Below are 19,419 nucleotides of genomic sequence, written 5' to 3'. Positions count from 1 at the left end.
AGTTGATTTCAAATGCAAAGCTAAAGGTCTAGACAAGACGTGCTCAAATGGTCATGGGAGAAGAATTTTGATATAACTGGGCTGTGATTTGATGTTTTGATGTTTACAAAAATACATTACTGTAATTGCTCTGAGGGCATACTTAAGAGTGTGTTATATCTGTCTGGAAATCTGCATCACTGACTCAAAATGAATAGATGGTGCATTTTCTGCCTTCCATTAGGGAAACTTATACTCATTCCAGTCCGACTATGACCTTATACAAGCAAGGACATTATTACTGTTGGGTTTTTTTATTTATTTATTTTTTTTTACCTTTCCTATGAACTCCATCTCTCTTGTTGTCTAGCCAATTCATTACCTTTGCACTTATGTGTGCTTTCATTTTTTCTGCAATTGTTGCACAAGGATTTGCTCAGTTTTTTTGTGTGTTCCTTTTCAGGGGAGGACGACCGTCTGGCTCTCAAGGCCAAGGTGACTGTGAAGGACCTCTTCAGAAAAGACTTTAGAGTTCATGACCCCAACGCCAAATGGATAAGCAGTAAGTAATCCCATTGAATTTTAGGGTTTCCAAGGATTTATTGAATTAAGGTTAAAGCTGCATGAAGGTGAGGTTGTTTTAAAGTATTCTTTTATCAGAGGTGTTTTCTCAGGAGTTTGACTCAGCCTCCATCTGTCTAGTACTTTTTTCTGTCTGATGAAGAAAACAGCCAACATGTTGGGCTAAGAAATTGATAAATAAGTCCTTCCTATTGAACCCGCCTCTCTATATTTTAGAAGGACAGCTCTTAAAGATGTCCTGAAACAGCTCTCAGAGTGTGATGCAGTTCTGCATGCTAATGTGTTCTGGTAAAAAAACATTAGGCTAGCTGGCTACGGTAGCCAATCGGGTTGAATGTACGTTAAGCACAACCTGTGGGAGTGTCTGTTGCTGTGGAGGACTTCTCTCACCTTCACCTTCACACACATCTGCTAACCTCAGTGATGAGATGAGTGTATGTGAAATAGGGAGAAAGCGATGAAAACAGCTTTAGACCGAGACCTGTGCAGAATGTTTGAGCCTTGAGCCGGAGGTAGCAGTTATGCTAGCAGAGGGAGTGATGCAGGTTCATCCCCGCAACGGAGCTGACGCGCCACAGAGTTAGAACAAACACACCCACGACGTCGGCAGAACTAACTCTTTACAGCTCGGAGGTGGTGACAGTGACTGACAGAATTTATATTTCATGGCAGAGACACAAGAATTCAAGAGAAAATTTTAATTGGACACAAAATTAGGAACGCCCTAGAGTGCAGGATGAGTCAGCAAACGTCTGAAATCGATTTACAGGAAGAGAAAATACATCAATTTCAATGTTAAAAAAATACTCAGATAATAACTTTCTGACATGTACTTGGCAATTATTAACAGATAAATGAACAATTATCATGTGGATACAGGATTAAAGCTTGGAAAATACATTTCTCATTCCACAGGGCCAGGGGGAGAATACACCCAAATACAGAGAAAAACAAGTTGCACTGAGGATAATGTTTTTTCCTGAAAAAAAAGCAAGCAGTGGCACCAGAGGTTTTCCAGTGTTTTAAGATGCAAAAGAGCAGGTGTACTATAGCACAAACAAAGCAAAGAAATGCTGCGATGAAAACAACAAAACTATACACAGCCAATCTGTCCCAGCACCTCGAGGAACAGAGAGGAGAGCTGCATGAGGAATACATAGTGACCAAACACCAATAACAGACTTGATGCTCAGCTTCAAAAACGGGCCGAGTGATTTCAGTTATTGTCTTCTATTGTTGCTAATGATATGTTTCGGCTTTTACCGTCATGAGAAGTGACAAGAATCAGTGTAAACGTGTGTTACGGTGCGAGTCACCCGGCAAAACTAACATTTACTAAAAGGATCAGCCTTGTTTGTTCTTTCATTGTCTTCTTTTACACCATCTGTCCCTCCTGTGTCTTTGTAAAGCTTTGAATCTGTACGTTGTCAGTGCACTTGTGTGTGTATGTGTGTGTGTGTGTGTGTGTGTGTGTGTGTCCGTGTGCATGTGTCCTTGCTGTGTGACATTCCTCCCGGCGATTTAATCCATATGCTTCAATAGTTACCCAATTACCTGTAACCACAACCCTCATTTTTCTGTGATCAATGACTGCATGTGGATGCTGCTATTGCTACAATTCATCTCTACCAATTTCAAAACGCTTGTGTTTTTTTTATTTATTCATTCATTTTAAACAGCAGGGCTATGACAGTATAAACACTGACGGCACCGCAGGGAACCAATGAGATAAAATGATGTACTTTATTTTGTATCAAGGTAAAACAGCGACTTGATCCAGCCTTACACGTCTCAGCGCGGCAGTGAAGAGCATGATCACAGCTCTGAGATGTGAGGAATATGTACAGCTGAAGGATTAATGAAGTGGATTTTGTCTTCTCTCGTGCCCAACGAAGCTGTCTCCTCCAATCACAGCGTCTGAGATGGCTCGGAGAAACGGCGCAGCTGTTAAATCTCGTCTCGAATTCTCAAATTGCCAAAGCCGCCCCCCCTCTATGATTGGCTATAATTAGAAAGCTGGAAACCCATATTTATTATATTAGCGACAGAAAGATGCCATTGTCTTGGATCTGAGACGATGAGCTGAATAATTGTCAGCCTGATTCAAGCGTTTTGTTTTAACCGCAAGTCCCCATATGTGGTTAAAGATGAGACATCTGTCGTGTGGCTGATTCGTCGCCATTACTCGCTGTGACCCACACAAAAGTTGTAAACAAATCTAGCGTGCTTGAATGAGCCCGGTCGAGAATCAGACACTGTGTGAGTAACTGTACACATCTGGAAGCCAACATCTGCGCTTCCATGTGACAGGAAGAGGTTGAATTGTGTAATATTGTTCTAACTGGTGGAAATGAATTGTGTTTATTTTCACAAGAGTGTCAATATCCACAAAGAAAGGAGTAGTACTGTAACAAAGGAGATTTCTTTATAATCCATATACACAGCAGCTGATGCCATGAAACAAGACTTTCATCTTTCAACTTTCATCTCCTCCCTTTTGTGCCATCCTTGATCCTGAGGTATTTTTAGTGTATCATTAGATACAGCTGACAAGGAGGGAGAGAAAAGGGGAGAAGGAGGTGGAGAGATCCATCAGCTGATTATTTTGTCTTCGTTAGTGTATCTTTTTTTTATGCCAGACCCAGTGCTCCACCAACCTGCAGGCTTTCAGGGCTGTCTGTAGGATTTGCAATAATGGCCTCTCTGTTTAGGGGCTTTTTTAAAATAATTAAACCTAATTTAGCCCAGGGTTTACTTTTTTCCCTCATCCTTGGCTGTTTCTCCTCAGAGACAGACTTACCCTCGAGAGTCACCTATCAGGCTATTCTTAGAAAGAAAAGAACACTTCCTTGCCTCTTGTCCAATAGTAGTATCTTAAATATATACTGCACTATGCATCATTAGGTGCTCTCTAATATACTGTTCTGTGCAGCCAGTGAATCGTCACTTTAAGGAATAATTTTGGGCTGTCTGGTGAGACAGGAAACACAAGCACAGAGATGATACAGACTTTGAACAAACTCCCAGATCAGCCAGTGTCATTTTACAAGAAAGAAAACCAGACTTTTATTATCAGAGCTATTGATCATTGATAAACTGATATTAGCTTATTGCAGATGTTGGTTTTGTCTGACTCTTTAATCACAGTACTGTCAAACTCCCAGATCTCTGAGATGTGTTATGACAATCTATAGTCAAACTACATGAGTAAAAACTGAAGTTGTTTAAACCTGAAATTATCCCAGAGAAGAGCTATTTCTCAGTTTTGCTATCCCTACGGAGCAACATGACAGCTGTTTACCTTTCCAGTGTAGTAACTACTAGTAACTACTAGTAACAACTACTACTTTTGCTTCTACTTCTATCATTTTGTTTCATCTGTTGATGTTAGTATTAGGGCTTTTTGATAATCGAAGCGTCGACGGCTGGGGGGGGGGGGGGGGGGATTGCGACGGCGCGTGACCGTAACGTCTGACCGGGGTGGAATTGTAGCGGAAATAATGACAGTGATGGCAAACAAACACTGCATATCTCCAAAATAAGGCAGGTTTCCAGGATGCCTAGTAGCCGACTCGTTATAATGTAACAATTGCCGATGACAACCTGTGTCAAAAAGGAAAAAAGAAAGAAAAAAAAACTATCGAACACGGACTTCATGATCGAATTACCATGGCAACAAACGAAGCTTCGATTTTTTTGGGTCAGCCCTAGTTAGTATGCTAACCAGCTCACCCCAGAGCAGTTGGCCAATCTTGTCATTTTCCGATACTGAGTCACAATACCAAGGGCCGCCCTGAAGAATCAGCAATGCTCAGAGGTTGTATTATAACCTCTTATGTTTTGCCAAAATGTTGAACTAGCCCTTTAATGCTACTGTTATCTATGGCAGTGATATCAAAGCTTACAAATGTAATTCTGCTAATACAAACTATAGAATTTAGATCATTTGGATTGTTGTGGTCAGGCTACAAAATCATGTTTGAGAACTTTTATTTATTTATTTTATTTTATTTTATTTTTTACTATTTCAGCAGGAGCTGTCTAGTTGTACTAACTGTAGCATTTTCATGCATTTGGCAACACCCTCTCCTACTCTCCTATTCTGATCAGGTTCTGTGGCCATCACTAGAAGTCTCCCTGGTTTGGTAATTGCACAGTTAGCAGACACCACTGAAATCTCACATTATGCCTGTTTTTTTTTTGTTTTTTTTTACCACTCTGTCTGAATCGAACAGACACAACATCAACATGATTCTCACACCACCAAGGTGAAGCCAGCCCTGTGGGACTCTGAGCAGCTGCTTGCCATTGTAATGGCCGCATCCCTCCTGTTTGCCGCTCCAGGATGCCTCCTGTCCTCTTGATGTTTGTTAAATATGGTGAAGGGAGGGGAGCCATTTGTAAAGTGGTCGTCCAATTGGGACTTGCCTGAAAGTGTTATCACTGTGACTTTGAGAGGGACTTGTGATTTAGATAAGAGTGAAGCATGGTGATGTTTGTTTTGTCAGCGTGTGTACACTCTCGCACCCACGTCAGAGAATTACCTTGTTTCTGAATGATGCACAGCCTCTCGTCTTTAATGTTTATGTAAAGCAATCAGTTAGGAGAAGATTAGCCAGCTGTGTCACTCCCTTATTGACTTTTCATAGTTCTGCTCCCGCGATGCAACATGAGTAATGATGTGAATGTCATTTGTTTATGGAGTTCGGCAATGGGTCTTTATCTTACCAATGAGACATATCAAATTAGCCCATACACACTGTAAGTATGCAGCGTTCATTCCATGTCACAGACAATCAGCTTTTGTCAAATGGCAACATTATATGAAGCAGCAGGTGTAAATCCCCTTCTGAGATGTCCCAGTTTTTTACAATTTAAGCATGACTGATGTTTAATCTGAAAGGACGTCTTGGCGTAAAGTCAAATTTTGTCATCTTTTCCAACCTGCAGAAGTGGCACAAAACGGCTCGTCTTTTGACAGAAACAAGCCGTCACAATGTACTGATGTTGTTCAGCATTTTAATACCCAGGGAGTGGGGGGGGCGGGCGTCTGATGCAGAACTTTAGAGCTGAGGCAGAATTTCGAATTATATGGTTACTTCAGTACGTCTCATGACAAATTCAGCAGTCTCTTAGCTCCTTAGCTGCTAACATCAAGCCAACATCTGAGGAGCTGCAAGTCATCTTTGATCCAAGTTTTGAGCAACAAAAATGAGGAAAACAGCTGCATCAGTCATTTTCTGTCCAGCAGAGCTCTGACAAAATTAGTACCTTTCATCTGATCTTTCAGTGACATAGAATGCATACATGATTGCTAGATTACAGTTTTTTGTTGCTTCCTTTCACAAAGAAGCAACTCTCAGCAAAGGTTCTGGACTTGATATAGGGATCAGATTGCCCTGTATTTGACCCCCTCAGCTTCTGCTTTCAACTTACATACAATATTATACAATTGCTTGATAAAGAAGAGGTCACACCCCTTTTGTATTGTTAGATTCTATGAAGCTTATTGTGAAGGATTCAAGCAGCCTCTCTGCGGTGAAGGTCCAGGGCTAAATAGAAAGCATCACTCCAGTGAGAATTCAAGGTTTTTATCCTGTCTGCACGTCCTCGACCGGCTGCGGCAGGGTTAACGTGTGAATCACAGCTTAAAACTCAGATGCATGAGTAGCGACTCTTCACTAAACCCTATAGTTACCAGCACACTTCACTGGCAAGGTTTGAACTCTATGGCTGGGAATTTAACAGCAATCTGCTGTCAGATTTGTTGACTTAGATAGTTCATCTTAATTCATGTAAATCATATGTTAATTGCAATCATAATCAATTGCAGTATAAATCTTTCCAATTAAAGTTATCATATTGTTTAAATTGTGTTTTTAAATGATACAGTGCCATGTAAGTTGAGTATACAAGGCTAATGGTATAGCATATTTACATTGCAATATTTTCCCATATTACTCTTTTAATTTAAATGAATGTAATTTCCTAATCACTCGGTTTACCACAACCTACTGCAGCAGCAGCAGCAGCAGCAGTAGTGGTGGCAGTAGTTGTAGTGGTATTGGGAGCATGACCATCCATGTATAGCACTCTTTAACAACCTGCTACAGTAGTTTAGTCCCACAGTCCCACAAGTAGAGAGCAAATCTTCTTGAAAAGCACCAATTGTGTTGTCAGTAACTGCCTACAGAGAGGAGGGAAGACAGATATGGTGTTAATTAACAACAGACGCACACCACCCACTCACACACTCACACATTCAGAAAAAAAACAGACATGTGAACACCAACACACTAGAATTAGCTGTGTTTTGTCCTCGTTTCAGCAGCTACGAAGGCAACACAAGTTTATTTATATTGCACCTCAGCGTGCTTTACAGGGAAAAGATAAAAGAAATAAAACAGAATTAAGCATAACGGTATACAATGAGAGTTAAAATATAAATATACAAAAGGGGATTTTTAAAGCAAATTTAATAATGGACTCATTAAAAGAAAAGTCTTATTTTGAAAACAAAAGAAAACTCCAGATCTGACAAATCTAATGCTACCTTATTTCTCGTTATGATATACTTGTAAATTGCTCACACCATACACTGATGTAATTTGCGGTGGAATTTTTACTTTACAAATTACAGCAGTCACAGACATCCTCCTTTGGATGGCTCTGGTTATATTTTTTAACAGCCATCAGAGGCAGTTGGGGTTCAGTATCTTGCCCAAGGATACATTCAGACTGGAAGAGCCAGGAACCTTCTGATTAGTGACCGGCCTGCTCTGCCTCCTGAGCCTTGTTCACCATTTGCAATTTTACAGCTCTGTACGTGGAAGTTTCTGTTTTCAGGCAGGACTGCTGATGCAGTAGCCACACCGCTATATATGTTTAGACAGCCACCATTTCTACCGCAGCTGAATATCCAGCTGGCGTAATCCACATCCCTATAATACATATTCATACATACATCACGTTCACATCCAGTCCATGAAATTTACTTAGTCCTCATGAATTCACTTAAGTTGCTGTATCACAAAGAATTCATAGCTTAACTGTGTTTGCGTAATACAACACAAAAGCTGTGAGCCTCCCCTCCCAGCAAGAGTCCTGCTGCATAATGTTATTACAGAGATTCTAAAAATACATGACAGCGATTTTTAAATAATTAAAGTGCAGATGTTGTGTACTTGTAGACATCCTGACTCCAAGGATTATATGATTTGGTTTGGGAATTATAAATAATTATTACAACTAACCCAAATATGGAAGTATTTGACCAGTGGGGCAAATCATCTGATAGCTTGTATAATGGGAAACACAAAAGCCCAAACACTGCTGTGTTGCTCACTGTCATTACTGTTGTAATTGTTATTTTGCAGGCACTAGCCTCCCTAATGATGTTAATTATTATGAGCAAGGGCAGGTCTTTTCAAGATCAGTGGTTGGTTTGCAAGCACACAGAAAAAAAAGAAAACACATATGGAAATGAGAAAAGTTGGAGTGTCAGGAATGTGGATGGCGATTAAAGCAGCGACAGAGGTTATGAGGAGTGTATGAACAGCTGGCAGACACTGATGAAATGATCGTCACCTCAGAGGCACCGAGTCCAATCATTGACACAGTGACGGAGGATTAATTTCAAATTGAGGTTATAGGTTGCAAAAAGATCACAAGGGTTCCTGAGAACACTCCCTTAGGACTCTGAATATGGAGTTGGATGAACAGTGGGTGAGTTTTTGAGCACTTGGTGGGTCTCTTCTGAACTTCTGCCAGAGGCAAAATACTTGTAAGGATGCGGTGGTTATTTTATGAAGTTGTGTTATCATATTTTATCATGTATTTTTGATCAGACTGGCAATACCTCAACACAAACGCTCAACTTGAAGTTGTTGGTGGTAGTCCTTCCAAAGATTTGGTCTTAGTCCTTGTTTATTTAAAAGCTTATGTTTAATGCATTTCTGTTACTGGGCAATGTGCTTTTTTTGTTGTTGTTTTTTTTTACTCAGCAAATCCTGGCACAATTTGCCATCGTTGCATCATTACCTTGTGCAGCTCCTTTTGCTGTGTCCTTGGGTTTTGGTGCTGACTTGCAGGCTGCCTGTGTTATTTACACTGCACCTATTCAAGTGGCAATATTCATGGGTTCACTTTCAAAGGCGTTGATGTAAACTATGACCTTTCTTTATGGCCTAATATTGAAAAAGGAATTTTAATATGATGATACTGTGCCATATGGGGTACTATTCAATCTACCGCAAGAGCAGAGACATCATCATGTGAGGGCCCCTAAGATGACGAGGGTCCCCTAATGGCCCCTCATACAGGCACATTTTAAAATGACTGCATTACTATAAAATTCCTGTTAAGGCACTGCTATTGCCCCATATCCCTCATAAACAGAGTTCCCTGGTGATGTGTACTAGCTGCCATCTACCCATCCGATGCATATGAGATGTTCAAGGGACATGTGTAAATTTAAGCATCTAATATACACTGCATTTGAGGCTTTTAGGGGACATCGAGAGTCTGGTGAGGTTGGAGAGAAGGGTTCTTTAATGGTCCCTTTTGCCTGGGGCACCTCAAAGTCAAAAATCACCACCGAATAAGTGATAGGAAGTTGGAACATCAATGTCTTTGACTCAGTCTCATATATATAAAAGTGGGCATCTCATTTCTGAAACTGATATGAGGAGAAGCAAACAGTTCTTTGGATGTACAGTAACACTTATGTGGAGGGAAATGATGTTAGTAGGTAGTATTTTATATTATGCTGCATCCAATTAAACCATTCAATAAACAGAAAAACACATTTTCTGTATTTCATAAGTATAAAAGCACAGATATGACTTGTCTCAAGTTGTTTCCTCACCCTCTCGGTGAATTGAGAGGCAGAAGAGGCAGTGAGTAATGAAGCCAGCAGGCAACACTGATGGGCATTGTTGATAAGCATTAATGACTTCCACTGTGAAAACCAGCGGGCAGCAGTTTGGCAGTAGCCCAAGGTGGATTCATATTTTTTCAGGTTAACGCATACGGGGTTTTTTTTGGTTCATTTGTTTGCTGTGCCATTCATGTGTTAGCGTGCTCATTTATCAAGCCAGTCAGAAATAGAATTCAAATTCCATGATGCTGCCGGTGCAGCTTTGCAACAGTGGAGAATAATATACAACGCCATTATGTGGAATTCTGATTCAAGAAGCACACGAGCGCAACTAAATAACTAGAAATATAAGAGGGGGGGTGATTTTTAATTAAAAGCCCTATTGAATTTTTTATGAACCTATATTTTACAGCTCATCTAAGCCAATGGGTGGCATAGATTTAAGACTGTATCACTGCATTGGAAACTTCATTTTATTTAGCCACCAACAGACACCATAATTCTTCCTCCAAGAGCTTGTGTCGCTTAGACCAGTCATCATCTGCAGCCTTGGGCACGGACAAATGACCTGGAACCGACAAGAAAAATCCCATTTCATCCAGAACTTAACACCGCAACCTCGGCTCACCTCGCGGCTAATAATATAGCCTACAGAAACTACCCATTTCAATCGCCCCAGTGTGTTTTGTAATCACACATTGATGTATTATGTGGGGGTGAGGGTTTGAGGTTAGGGTCATTAATGTAGTATTTCCATTCTTTTCTGTGAGGCACAAATACTTTCTCTCCCCACGTGTTTCTATTCCTTTTAGGGTTCAGGTGAGAGGTCATTTTCATATAATCTGCTCTGTCCGTCAATAGTTTGATAAGTTCTTATAGTAAATTTGCCTTCATCCTGTTTGTTCTTGTCTGTTGAGCACTTTCACGTGGCTCTTGAGAGTTTCAATACTAAAGCACACTGAATGGACCCTGAATGAAGTGAATAGAGACGTGTAAAGTATCAACGGCTAGGACTCCAAAGACGAGAATGAGCAACGCTGCAAAAAATATTAGCTCTCATCAATTACAGCTCAGTGAGAAATGCAAACGGAAACTATAAAAACCATTTTGCTGTTTTGTGCCTTTGCGTATGTATCTGTTGGGATTTATATTGCGATGTAATGTGAAGGTGTCGTGTTTCCATGCGTCTGTGTGAATTGCTCATAGCTACTGCAATATTTGTTTTCTGTTTTTTTCGTGTGAGGAGAATTATGGTTGTGCAGAGATCCTGCCATATTTCACTTCTTTGTTCTCATGAGTTGCATAAAAAACGTTGTTGGAGCAAATCTCTATATCTGTGCTGCGTGTATTCATTATTGATGGTATTCATGGAATTTCCTCGACGAGATAACTTCAAGAGACCGGGGTCCATTTTCCTTTAAGTCATAATACGTAGTCTTTCTGCACTCCTGTGTCTTTCTGCTTAAGCTGTCATGTTGCACATGAAGCAAAGAGGATTGTTTTAAGCATAAGTGAAACCTACACCTCAGTTCTGCCTCGTAAGCTGCTCTGCATTGTGGGCACATGGCGCTGAAAGGAATACCTGCACAGCCTACCAAGACTGGAAAAGATACTGCAGATGCAATGAAATAATAATTGAATCAATATTTTCAATTTCATTTATTGCCTAAAAAGTATGCCAGAAGCATGTACTATAGGCAGGAAGGGTGTTGACACATAGCTCTCTGCAGTAAAGTTTAAGCAAACATTCTCCATTAGAAATGATAAGATATTTGAAAGCACCGTTTTGAATTAAACAACTTATTCAGAGATTTAAGTGTAATTTGGTTTCTTTTTCTTTTTTTATGTTTTATTGTACCTTGCAAGTCCTCTGAAATCAAACCTACAGTATACCCTTGTGTTGCACTCAACAAATGAGTTATTAATTATCATTTTTGCAAGTATGTAATTATGTATGGATTGGGAATTTCTTGCACAATGAAAGGCATTTCTGACATTTTCAGAGAACACACTTTAATTTTTTACATCCAATGTGGATTGAATGATGTAATGCTGATTATTTAGTTAGTTGGTCATGTATTTTTTCTCAAACTCACATACAGTACAATACTAATGTCCAGACCAAATGGATTTGTAAGATTCAAAACAACGTTGTTTTATTTTTATATATACATATAATCATTCACCCAGAAGGACATATCACTACACATAATCGTCATGTATAGTAAACAGTAAAGGTTAACATCGTTACATTCTGTTTCTTTTTTTTCACAGTATTGTGCAATATTTGTTTTTTGTTTTTCATGGTCCATTGAGCTCGTAAATTAGGTTTTGTTTGTTTTTAAACCTTAATGGTCTGACTGTTGTTGTTCCCAGGTCCCAGCAGCCTCTCTGGTGACTGCTGTGTTGTTGTGACTGATGTCAGAACCATGAAAATAAGATCTGGGTGTGAAAAAACTACAATTATTCTCAAAGTGCCACTTTCTATGGTAAATGATATGTTCTAAGAATATGCTTCTACATCCACAGGAGATGAATTGGACAAAGTCAAAATAAGGCAGTGGTCCTCTGTCTCACTTGAGTGTGCCACCCTGTCTCCCACTCTCCCCCCTACCCGGACTCTCCCTCTCCCTCTGCCTCCCTGGAGTAAGGCTGCGTTAGGGCTATGCCCAAGGCAGGAGGCTGTATTAATAAGACATAACTGTGGTGGAAAGGTATAGATCAGAGGAGAAAACAGCGCCCTGGGCCGATGCACAACAAATGAAGGTGGAGGGGAAAGAAAGGGGGAGAAACCTAGAAGAGGGAGAGATTGAAGGGAAGACATAACGCCTCAGGTACTGTGAGAGAATAGATGACTCTCGGTCAAAGAGCTGAAAACAAAGAGTTGGCTATGTGAAGGAGGGATGATAAGGTCTAAAATGATGAACTCAGCAGGAGGGCTTATAGAAAGGCCAGTGATGGGAAGGATTTGAGAGATCTGACGGACATCTGAGGTGTGTTGGCTTGTGCGGATAAGAAGATCAGGAGCTTCAGGAGAAGAAGATCAGGAGCTCAGTGAAGTGTAAAGATAAAAAAAGGTGCTTTAAAGAGATGCAGGGTTTTTTGAGTTGAAAACAGTCCAGGTTTGAAAACAGAGTAAGGCATGAAGCTCTTGTCAATCTTTGACCTTTCATTCGCCATCATATTCTCCTTCTTTTTACCTGCAGCTGGCTCACCTGTTAAAGAAGAAATTATTTAAGATGCCAGATGGAGTTGTAGAACAGTGATGGAGCATGGTGGGAAAAGCATTACTCACCATTATTTCCATGAAGGAGTCAATTTTATACCCTTGTTTAGTATGCCAATGGTTTTGAACATGGAGACAAAAGCTGTTGAGGGGGCGTTCTGGCTATGCCGATCTAAAAATGTCTGTAACTGCTCTCCGAAGCACGTTCTGAATTAAAGCCATTGTGATGGTAATTCTGTCACCTCTAATGGACAATTAGATATGCTAGGAGATAGAGAGCACTCTGCATAACAATCTCTGGGTTCTAATTACCTCACCAAATGGCGTGGTTGCTCGTGCGCCTATGGATCACTAAAGCAATAAGACAAGAGGAGCACGGATGGATTGAAGGTGAAAGGGGGCAGTTGCTGTATTGAATGTATCCTTCCCTGATAAAAGCCTGATGGATGAGGAGCTACGTGAACTTCCATACATCTGTCACATAATGGCTCCCCACAAGGGCTTTACTCCGGAGCCGTGAGCACGCTGTGTTTGCACTGGAGACTTTTGTGCTCAGACATATAAAAGTTTTCTCCGACATGAGCCAGGTTAGGCACTATAGAGCACTTCACGTCATCCCAGTTGGAGGTTGAAAAGTTCTCTTTGTGAATGATGCATTTAGACAAGTGTCACTCTCTTGCGCTGGACATTGTGGGAAGGTCTATTCAAGGCCCAGAAAAAACATTCTCCATTATTTTTTTCTCCATAAGCTGCGGTCTTATATGAACACTGTTTCCTGCCAAGGTTAGGGGAGTTTTACTAATTTCACATCTCTCTCATTGAGCTGTTCTCACTGATTTGATATAAGTACATAGGGCTTAGTCGATGTCACATATGTACGTCCATGCGCCGATCATGAATGAGCGGCCCACGCCAACATATTGAAGCCGATCAGCCGTCACACTTCAGAAATAATACATCAGCTTTTTTCTTCTTCTTCCCCCAAACTCTGACCTTTACCGTTGCCTGAGTCATACATATTTAATGTTATAAAAAGAAAGAAAAAATACTTAAAGTAGCTCCAAGTAGAGTTGTAAGGTTATGGCTCTTCTCCATTCACCTGTGTATAATTTTTTGCAAGCTGCTGAATACTATAGAACTCACTCACCCCCTTATTCTCTGCACCTTCATGGTTAAAATGGCTCAATATGCTGGTTTTACTGCACTTAAACAGTTCAGGATTGGTACAATAAACCTCTTAATGCAGGTGCTGAGTGGCCAGCAGGTCAGACTACTGTGGTTTACTGGGCAGCTGCTGCCAGTGTGTGTGTCCCTGTAAAAGCAAAGTTGATCCTGAGTGAAAAATAAAGGTATAAGGGATAAATAAGTAAACCTCGCGTCTGACTTAAGCGTCCAATAAAGATCCAATACACTCTCAGGTTAACAGGTGGACCGGCCTGCTTTGTTTGGGAAGCAAATCATTTCGGTGCATGAAGCAGAGGCTTGTTACCTGAGAAGGGATTTGCTATACCAGAGCAAACACTTAGAAGATGTCAACGCTGGAATGCAACCAATAAAGTTTGATTAACCGTTAAACCAAATTTCAGACACAATTGTTATCAAGTTCACTGTCAGAGCCCTGCTGTTGATAAAGTTGCACGTTTTTTTGCTAAAAGCCTGATCTACAGTAATAAGCCTAATTTGATATGCCTTTGATATTAAAAAGCTAATAAACGGTAGCATCCCCTAAAATTTAATTATGTCATTAATGCTAAGGACAGCTAATACCTTCATTAGCGCTGAATATTTGCTTTAACATTTTCAGAGGGTAATGTCTGCAGAGCAGGAGCATACCCAACTCACAGAGGGCCAATTCAGACAATCCACCGATTCACTTGTGACATGACTAATCAGATCTCTGGGGTCAGGTTCATAACTTACTTAGCAGCTTCAAAGGATTTCTTGCTCTCACCATCAGTTACATTTATAAAGGTTGGGTGTCCAGTGTTACAGGGTTTCTGGATAAGGAGCTTAATTGCTGCTCTCTTTTGTTCTGGCTGTAAAAGGGCAGTGAGTGTGTCTGGTCATTTGTCAGACCCACAGGCTGAATTCTTGAGTTTTATTAGATTGGATCATGGAGACTCCTCTGTATTTATGCCTCCATGCCTGCGACATAATGACGGGATTGTCCATCGATCTGTACATCGCTTTCTTGTGAACGCAATATAGCTCAGTAATGCTTTGAGTGAATTTCTTCAGATTGGGGACAAACATTCACTCAGACTCATAACTCTGCTTGAATGTGATATGTCAAGACCAATAAGAGGGAATTTCATATATATATGTACTGTACATTGAACATTGTCCCTCCATGGGGAAATTTACACGTTGAACTGACTGGATTTTGGGGTCAAAGGTCAAGGTCACGGTGACCTTACAAATCAAATTTTTTGGACATTGCATTGCTCAAGAATCCAACGGGGTGAAATAATGATTTTACAATTCAAATGGTAAAAATTCAGCTTCACATCATAATGTTAAACACCGTAGTCAGAACACCTCGGGCCATTGTTCACTGCTGTGATTTTCTATTTCCTTTTCTGCAAAGATGTAATGTACATATGATCATTTGTTGTGTGTTGTGTTTGCAGAGTGTTTTTTTGTTTCCTCAAAGTCTCTTTTCCTTTCTGTCTCTCTCCCACCTCACAGGTAGTGAGCTACTGTACCGTGACCGCGATGGCGACGTTGTCAAGTTCAACGTCGATACCGATGAAAAGACCATCCTGGTTCATAACAAGAAGTTTGTAAGTCTTTTTGTCACCGTTTCTCCTCTTACTCTCACACATCCACAGGACTAAAGTGGCCACGGCTGCCCATGAATTAAATTAAAACTTTTTCTTATAGTGTCAGCAAATCAAAGCACCCAAAGCTCTTTTTTATTACAAAGCTTAATCAAATGATCCATTGTTACTGTGAAATGTGAGCTGCATAGTTAACACTCTGAGCTCGGTTGTGCGGAGTATGGTTTGAGATAGAGACGCCGGGTGACGACACACAACATTATGCCCGCCATCAAATCACCAAACCTTGGTGCAAAGATTAATGCAACTCCCATTTGCCTCAGAAGCCGAGCAATCCGTCAAACGCAGTCATTTAAGGAGTAGTTTAATGAAAGAAATACCATGCGTGATTGGAAGTCTCATCTTTTTTGTCTTTCACCCCCTGTCTAACATCTGCCTCTGCTTCACAGGAAATGTACAAAGCCAGCAAGTATGAGGTGTCTCCTGACATGAAGCACGTGCTGCTGGCCTACAACGTTGCACCGGTGAGCTTCTCATTTGTTTGCTTGTTTTTTGAATTAGCACACTGACAGCCAAATATGTCAGCTGCCTCCAGTTGGGGCGAAGGAGGGGGGGGGGGGTTGGATGATTATAGGGTCGTAGTGAAGCGAAAGCAGAGGGAAGAGAAGAAGAAGGAGGGAGGGGAGGGAAGAGAAAGTAATCATGGCGGGCTGTGAAGGCCTGTCGCACACCGCTGCCTGTCAGCAATGGCGGCGGGGGCCGGGCACAGCCGAGTGGAACTGTAGCAAGGGAGGCAGAAACACAAACAAACCCCTCGGCGCCGCGCGGGCTCACAGGGAGAGAGATGAGATCGACAGTAGAAACAGGAAGCGCTGGCTGGGAATTTGTCATTTCTGCATAAAATGTCCCATAACCACATCAGCTCAACCGGCGCCTTGATATGCATCAAAGCATTATAGCTCCTAATATAGGTAGATCAAATATATTGAATCATTTTGCTGCCTGATGTCTGTGTGTTTACCTCATTCTGCTTCACCACCGAGTCACTGTGGGGACTTTGCGCCCGTTGTTGCTGTGTGAAGGATGCTGGCAGAGATATAACCTTGTGTTATTGCTCGAGAGGAATGGAAAATATTACGACACGCCGGAGAAGTCTAATGCGCTGTACTGCATGTGTTTGCATTTATTATTCCATCCCAACCTCCGTCACCTTGATAGATGACACTCGTTCCTTGCACACACACGCTCGCGATCGCACCAATGCACATTGCAGCTCATCGCCACAACATGCAGCACGCGTCGCCACTGTTCATTATGAATAGCGTTTGCATACTAACACACGTGCGAACCATACACTGTTGAATGTAAATGTCTCTCTAATGGGCAGTGACTTTATATGTTCCTGCGCTGCTGTGGCACGCACAGAGTAAAACAGACACATGCAGATACTGGATTGGAGGGAAAAGAGGTTTTTATCTTAGATGATATTGACGTTCTGGGGATCCTTCCAAGTTTTTTAGTGAACACTATTTGTCTAGATCAGAGCACAGTTACACACCCTGATGTTATGTTTGCCAATGAAAATTAGAGCAGCATTCTTACTTAGAAAAAAACAAATGTTGATTTTTCAAGTAAATGCAGATACACAACTCAATACCAGGCTGAAAAGCAATGCTCTCTCTGCTGTCTCTTTTTAAAAGCTTCAAGGTTGTTTCACCCGTAACCACACCCACCACTGACCGACACGCCATGTCATTATAATATTATCATTTAATAATGCTTTGAGGGTGTTTTTTTATATATTTATTTGCTTGATCTCAAGGATGGACTATTTAGATTTTGGTGGTTAAAGGTCAAAGGTCAAGGTCACTGTGGCCTCACAAAAGATGCTGTACCCCCTTGTGGTCATGATACATCAGGCACTCCTCAAGGGAAGTTCTTTAAATGTATAGTTTGGATAATATAAAAGATGTATAAACCATCATGGACCAGAAATATTAGTCTACTTGCCAGCCCATAGGGCCCCATTGTGAACCCGGAAATGTTGAGTACCCCAAAGTTTTATGTTAGAAATATAGAGTATGGGTCCCCAGCATTCAGAAACTGTCGGATGCTAACTTATACTGTATATATTGGGCAATTAGCATAATTGACATAATTAGCATAATGATAATAATGATGTGTTCTGTCCTCTTCTGAGCAACATTATGCTATAACAATCTAGTTTATAAGTTGAATGCATTTTTAATTATTTCAAATACATGAGTTATACAGTATGTCCAACCAGCATCCTCTAAAACTTAAGATTTGGCCTAAAATCCATCAAAATTGGCCCTTTGGCGGTCAAAATCTGGTCACCTCCGGTTTAGACAGCCATTTTGAATTTTAAAAATGTCAGAAATGGGTTCAGCATCATCAATAACCCCAAAATCCACTCCAATATTGCCCAGATCAGCCAAGCAGTTGTTGAAATATTGCCCATATAGGCGATTATGCTAATTATGTCAATTATGCTAAATGCCCAATACAGTATATAAGTTAGCATTCGTCAGTTTCTGAATGCTGGGGACCCATACTATTTCTAGCATAAAACGCTGGGGTACTCAACATTTCCGGGTACTCATTGTTGGCAAGTAGACTATATGAGCACGACTATAACAATATTATTGTTGTGGAGCCAACTATAGTTTGATTTTATGGCAGTGTTCAAGACTTTAGGTGTCACTTTATTTCTTTTTCTGATGTGAATCCTCTGTCTCCACTCACCTGCAGGTGTACCAGCATTCCTACACAGCCTTCTACATCATCTGCAGCCTGGAGACTCCGTAAGTAGGCGGCAGTGCTGCTCTCCTTACTTTACAACCTGCTTCAATATCTCAGCTGACATCACTGTCCGTCACTCTACCAGAAACTCCCCTCCCACCTGTCCTCACGCCCACCTCCCACAAATCATCGGTAGCATCAAAGCCTTCACTGATGTTGGTGGTGAAATCAAACGGATATAATCATTCATGACCTCCGATGGCAGCTAGAAGTGCCATAGTCAGACACCTGCAGATCTTACATCCCTGTACTACAGTGTGCTGTGAAATACTAAATGCAAATCACGAGGCTGTTCTGTCATTTCATTTCAAGTGTGTCTCCTGTCTCTCAGTGCTGAAAAGTGAAAATGCCTTTAGCCATTAGTACAGCATGACAGGTTTTCACTCTTGGCAATTTATCTTCATATTCTAGACTTTTCTAAACAAAGTTAGTGTTTTAGAGTGCAAAGTTAGAGTGCTTTTTCAGATGGAGGACAAAAGCAAACAAAAAAGGCAAAGGCAGATAAAAATGAGGAGACCGTAAAAACAAATAATCACAGGAGATTAAAAAGTTATTAGAACAGAATATATATCAAGGATAGCGAGGAGGAAACATTTAACTATGCATAAAAGAATGTTTTAAGAAGGGATATAAAAGACATTACAGATGTAGCCTGTCTAATCTCAGTTTACACAAGAGAGCTCATTATAGCTCGTCATTACATTCTCGCACTGTAGGTCTGCACAACCTGAAAGATTAGCATCTGGTGTATTAACCATTGAATAACTGGTACTAATCAGTAGCCAGTGGTCATTCTGTGCTATAAGAAGGAACCTCAGTTATTTCCCTATTTAAATTACTACCACAACAGGTCACAGTATGGCAGCACTGTCAGCAGCTCTCCAACTCAAATCTATTTACGTGCTGCCACCCAGTGGTAACGTGCCAAAGCACCACCTGAGCTGATGACCTCATTCATCCTCAGCTTCAGACAAAGACATAGAGGCAGTGGCACCTCTAATTCTGCAGCCTGCACTGCGCAGCACTTTTCCCAATAAGGAGAGGTGACACTGTTACCGAGCATCAGTATTTATGGATACACTTAAACCATTGTTCTCAGACGTGCGACACTTGTTCCTCTGCTGCTCCGGTGCTGGGAGCAGACACTCTCA

General features: G+C 40.9%; 1 protein-coding gene across 8 annotated transcripts in view; it reads left to right on the top strand.

Moving 5' to 3' along the window:
• dpp6a (dipeptidyl-peptidase 6a) overlaps positions 1-19,419 on the top strand; it is a 219,788-nt gene that overhangs the window by 170,657 nt on the left and 29,712 nt on the right. For 6 of the 8 annotated variants that reach the window (XM_085764056.1, XM_085764053.1, XM_085764055.1 and 3 more), the window contains exons 3-6: positions 443-541; positions 15,354-15,448; positions 15,895-15,969; positions 18,218-18,270. In XM_085764056.1, coding sequence (XP_085620182.1) covers positions 443-541; positions 15,354-15,448; positions 15,895-15,969; positions 18,218-18,270 — 322 coding nt within the window. Of the gene's footprint in view, positions 1-442; positions 546-15,353; positions 15,449-15,894; positions 15,970-18,217; positions 18,271-19,419 lie in introns of all 8 variants that reach the window. The other 2 variants (XM_085764054.1, XM_085764049.1) reach the window with 1 other exon arrangement.

Source organism: Trachurus japonicus, chromosome 20, assembly GCF_045865225.1.
Source record: "Trachurus japonicus isolate A0001 chromosome 20, Traja_1.0".
In the NCBI taxonomy this organism is placed as follows: domain Eukaryota; kingdom Metazoa; phylum Chordata; class Actinopteri; order Carangiformes; family Carangidae; genus Trachurus; species Trachurus japonicus.
Note: the sequence above shows the minus strand (reverse complement) of the source record. Positions and strands in the feature narration are given on the sequence as shown.